This window comes from Limulus polyphemus, unplaced genomic scaffold (assembly GCF_000517525.1).
Source record: "Limulus polyphemus unplaced genomic scaffold, Limulus_polyphemus-2.1.2 Scaffold367, whole genome shotgun sequence".
In the NCBI taxonomy this organism is placed as follows: domain Eukaryota; kingdom Metazoa; phylum Arthropoda; class Merostomata; order Xiphosura; family Limulidae; genus Limulus; species Limulus polyphemus.
The window spans coordinates 33,648-37,746 of record NW_013665977.1 but is presented as its reverse complement, the minus strand read 5'-3'; the positions used below and the strand labels follow the sequence as shown (position 1 = coordinate 37,746).

The following is a 4,099-nucleotide window of genomic DNA, read 5'->3' as shown; positions in this document are numbered from 1 at the left end:
CCCATCCCACTCTCTGACACCAATTTGTTACGTATCTGCTTGTTTGTTAATTTCCGGTAGAAATTCTTTCTGAGGAACTTCAGCAATACAAGTCCTTTCTTTATTAAACCAGTTTATTCTTTCTCGATATAAACTTTTAGTACACAGTAATTCCACAGTAAGTACGTTTCTCATCACTTTCAACTTAATGACTTTTATGATACACACTATAAATCACAGCAATTCACAATCTCGATAACTTTGCTCTCTACAAGTGCAAAACACACACTAGCCCGAAGCTCACAGTGGCTACTGTTCGTTTATCATACATACATTCCTGAAGGCTTTCACTGCCAGGTTTATATACTAACAAAGTGGCATCTCGATCACACTCAAACTTCCCCAATAATTTGAGAAACTCAGTCACGCATGCGCTAGCAGCGTCACGTGACTTCCGCTGTCATAACAGTACGTTTTTCTTTTTTTGAAACAAAGATAACAGAAATATGTTCAAAAACTTGTAGCTCAGTACCTAGAGTGTTCTAAACCTAGATGACTGAAGATTTAAATCTGAGCCCCCACAGAAAACGTACTTTTACAAAGTGACATTTTTCACTTTCTCTGAAGCAATTTCATTAAGTAACTCATCCCAGTCTATCTACTTTAATTCTGAGTTTGCTATAGCAATAACTGACAGACTGCTTAATCTTTCCTGCCCATGGATGTTCTTAAATAGGAAACAGTGTTTAATCATAACAGTTCACCCACCAAGCTCTTTACAAATGATTTGCTAGAAGTGGAATGACTAACTAATATTTCTGTAAAATTCTGAGTTAAATAAGGTAACTTTCACCATGAATGGTCATAATATCTGTGCAAAATTTTCTACTGTCCCAACTTTTCTTGACAGTGTGCAGAAACTATTTTTAGCACTTGCATGTAAACAAGACTATTTCAATAGTTTTACTCAAAAATATTTTACAACTCGTATTCTGTCATTTTGTAAGATTTATTTAGTGTAATTTGCAAATTAAAATGAAGAAATATTCTAACTTTAATTTTGTCACAGTTCTGAGTTCTGCCTATAAACAATGCATTTTTAATTGATCCTTCTGTTTATCCTTAAGTATAAGTTTATATTTTCTGAGAAAATATCATTTCTTCAAAATATAGTGCTTCATGCCTTGATTTTCACATGATTATTCTTCTCCTTTATTGTTTGTTAATGCAATCCTTAATTACAGAGCAGTTGTGGTAGTCTCAGGTTCACTGATTTTTCATTAGGTAATTAGACAGGAACCTCAGAATAACAGGAGACTCGTTAGAAATTATAATGTAAAGAAAATCAATAAATTCTCTTAACTTCGGCTGAGTTTGATGCAAAGAAAGAGACAGTGAAACAGTCTGTATTTCCAACAAACAACAATCAAGATTTAAAAATGAGTATCTTTTTAGTGTCTTTACTGGAGAGCTAGCAAATGATGAACTCTATTTAAATCTGTCAGATCAGTATCTTAAATCTTGATATAATCCCATTCACTTGTGCCCTTGAAGTATCATTTGAATTGCTGGTGAAAAATATCACTACTACACAGTATGTTCTACTATAAAGAAACCTTTCCCATGAGAAAATTCTTGTGACACCCTTGTTGAATGACCAAGTTCAGTATGTAGTTTAGACAATAGGAATATAATGGCTCCCTTGACTGTCATTCTATATTAGGACTACATACACAATATGTAGAGGAATGATAAAAACTTTTTATTTAAACTAAGATTTGAAACCATGGCTTGCTACATACTGTATTTTTTCTCTCCTCTTTACCTCCAAGTCGACCAGTCCATTCCTGACTTTAAAAACAAATTAAAAGATCTTGCATGTCAGTCAAAAAATCAGCGTAACTTATTTTCACCCCTGTAAAACACTTACATTATGGCACAATAAACAAAAAAACGAAAAAATTTTTTATAGAAGCATAAAAATATGAAAATGCAAAATAAAACCCTTTCACACAGAAAATGAACATTAGAAATGACAAACACTTCAGTAGATACAAAAACTGCAAGATAAATTCCTTTAAAGTGAGATATGTCAGAATACAAAATAAAACTCTTTAACATTAGATATAATATAAAAAGTAAAACATACCCCAAATCATAAAATCCAATATATACTTAGAAACTCAAGTCTCCTGATGGCTCAGCAGTAAGTCAGAGAACTTATAATGCTAAAATAAGTTTCAATACCCATGGTGGGCAAAGCACACATACATTGTGTACCTTTGTGCTTAGCAAAAAAGACGATGTGAAATCAAAAATTTATTTTGTGCAAAATAAGTACAAAAAACTTACACAGACAGTTTTTTTAAAAATTAAGAATAAAGTCAAATCAAACTACAAGATAAACAAGTTGATAATAAACTTAAGTATCCTTCATTATTACAAAAAAAACACAAAATAAAACAGCCTTTTACAATATATATGTAGTTATTGAGATTAGTTCAGTCTTGGACTCTAATTACATCAGAAAGGACATTGAATTGTTGAAAAGGGCTCAGAGGAGCACTACTGGGTTGGAAATGTTATCATAAATGTATAGTTCTGAAATGGTCTTACCTCTCCTCAAATTAACCTATCATGATGGTTGACTGCACCAGTCTTTATACCCCACCAGTTTCGTGCCATTTCTGAACATGTACGTATCGTGATTATTCTCCACCAATAATATTGCACCAACTAAAACGGCACAACTAGCTTCCTCTACTATTCCTGCTCAATCCTCACTTTCGTGATTGGCATGACACAGTTCAGATGTATGTTTAATTTTTCCGAGTGTGACTACAGTTTTAATTCAAAATTTACCTTCACAAATTTTAAATTTTGTTTATTTTCAGTTGTTTCTATAGTTTTGCATTTAACTAAATTCTGTTTCACAAACCTATATTTTTTACTATGAATTCGAGATTTAATGTGGCAGACAATGATATTCCCACCAAAGACGGCAGTCAAGGGTTTTCAAACTTCTTACACTTATATATTTACGTGCATGATTTAATTCATTTGTACATTTTTTGACTAGAGTTGTAATGGTATACGAGGCCTGTGAGAAAAGTATCCGACCTTTTTTTTTTTTGCGATAACCCGATGAATTTGAATCAAGCGCGCTTGCATGAGCCGACCTTGAACCTTCGTGCGCATGCGTGAATTTTTCCCGCTTGTTGATTGCGTCAGTTGTTGGCAAGCAGCCATTGAGTGAGGTAGTGTGTTGTGCTCTCGTCGGTTTTTCATTGCAAGGAAAATGACGGAATGACTGGAGCAGCGCTACTGCATCAAATTTTGCCAGAAACTTGGCGACAGCCAGGTGGAAACCATTCGGAAGATTCAGACGCCTTTCAGTGACGATGCTATGGGCATCACACAGATTAAGGAGTGGTACAAGCGGTTTAAAGACGGCCGCACAACGGTGGAGAGTGAGCCACGCTCCGGTCGGCCGTCAACATGCCGAAATGACCAGGTCATTGCCAAAGTGAACGCTATGGTGATGCGGGACCGTCGTGTGACTATCCGAGAAATTGCGGAAGAGGTGGGCATCAGCACTTTTTCGGCACATTCCATTATGACCAAAGATTTGGCTATGAAGAGAGTGGTGGCGAAATTCGTGCCGAAGCTGCTTACGGTGGAGCAAAAGGAACTTCGTGTTGAAGTCTCACAGGACATGCTGGACTCCACAAACAGTGACCCCGACTTCATGAACACCATAATCACTGGTGACGAGTCTTGCGTGTACGGGTACGACCCAGAAACCAAATCCCAGTCGTCACAGTGGAAGCATTCCACGTCACCAAGACCAAAGAAGGCCCGCCAAGTGCGCAGCAATGTCAATATGATGCTGACTGTTTTCTTTGACTCCCGCGGTGTGGTACACCACGAGTATGCACCACAGGGTCAAACAATCACCAAAGAGTACTACAGGGATGTCCTCCGTCGCCTATGTGATGCTGTGCGGCGCAAGAGACCAGAGTTGTGGTCAACAGGAAATTGACGCCTCCATCACGTCAATGCTCCAGCACATTCCTCGCACTTGATTCATTTCGAAAGAGGCTTTCTCGGAATGCTTCCA

The 4,099-nt window shown here is 36.9% G+C and overlaps 2 protein-coding genes across 2 annotated transcripts in view; both read left to right on the top strand.

Moving 5' to 3' along the window:
• LOC106457733 (ATP-binding cassette sub-family A member 3-like) overlaps nt 1-4,099 on the top strand; it is a 135,134-nt gene that overhangs the window by 100,680 nt on the left and 30,355 nt on the right. The gene's annotated exons all lie outside the window — the stretch shown is intronic.
• Nucleotides 3,134-4,024, top strand: LOC111085397 (histone-lysine N-methyltransferase SETMAR-like). Its single transcript, XM_022383748.1, has one exon. It carries the CDS (start codon nt 3,386-3,388, stop codon nt 4,019-4,021), a length of 636 nt encoding a protein of 211 aa, XP_022239456.1. The 5' UTR covers nt 3,134-3,385; the 3' UTR covers nt 4,022-4,024.

What these genes read in the sequence shown, in the direction of transcription:
- LOC111085397 (XM_022383748.1), top strand. Translation starts at nt 3,386, where the DNA reads ATGGGCATCACACAGATTAAGGAGTGGTACAAGCGGTTTAAAGACGGC.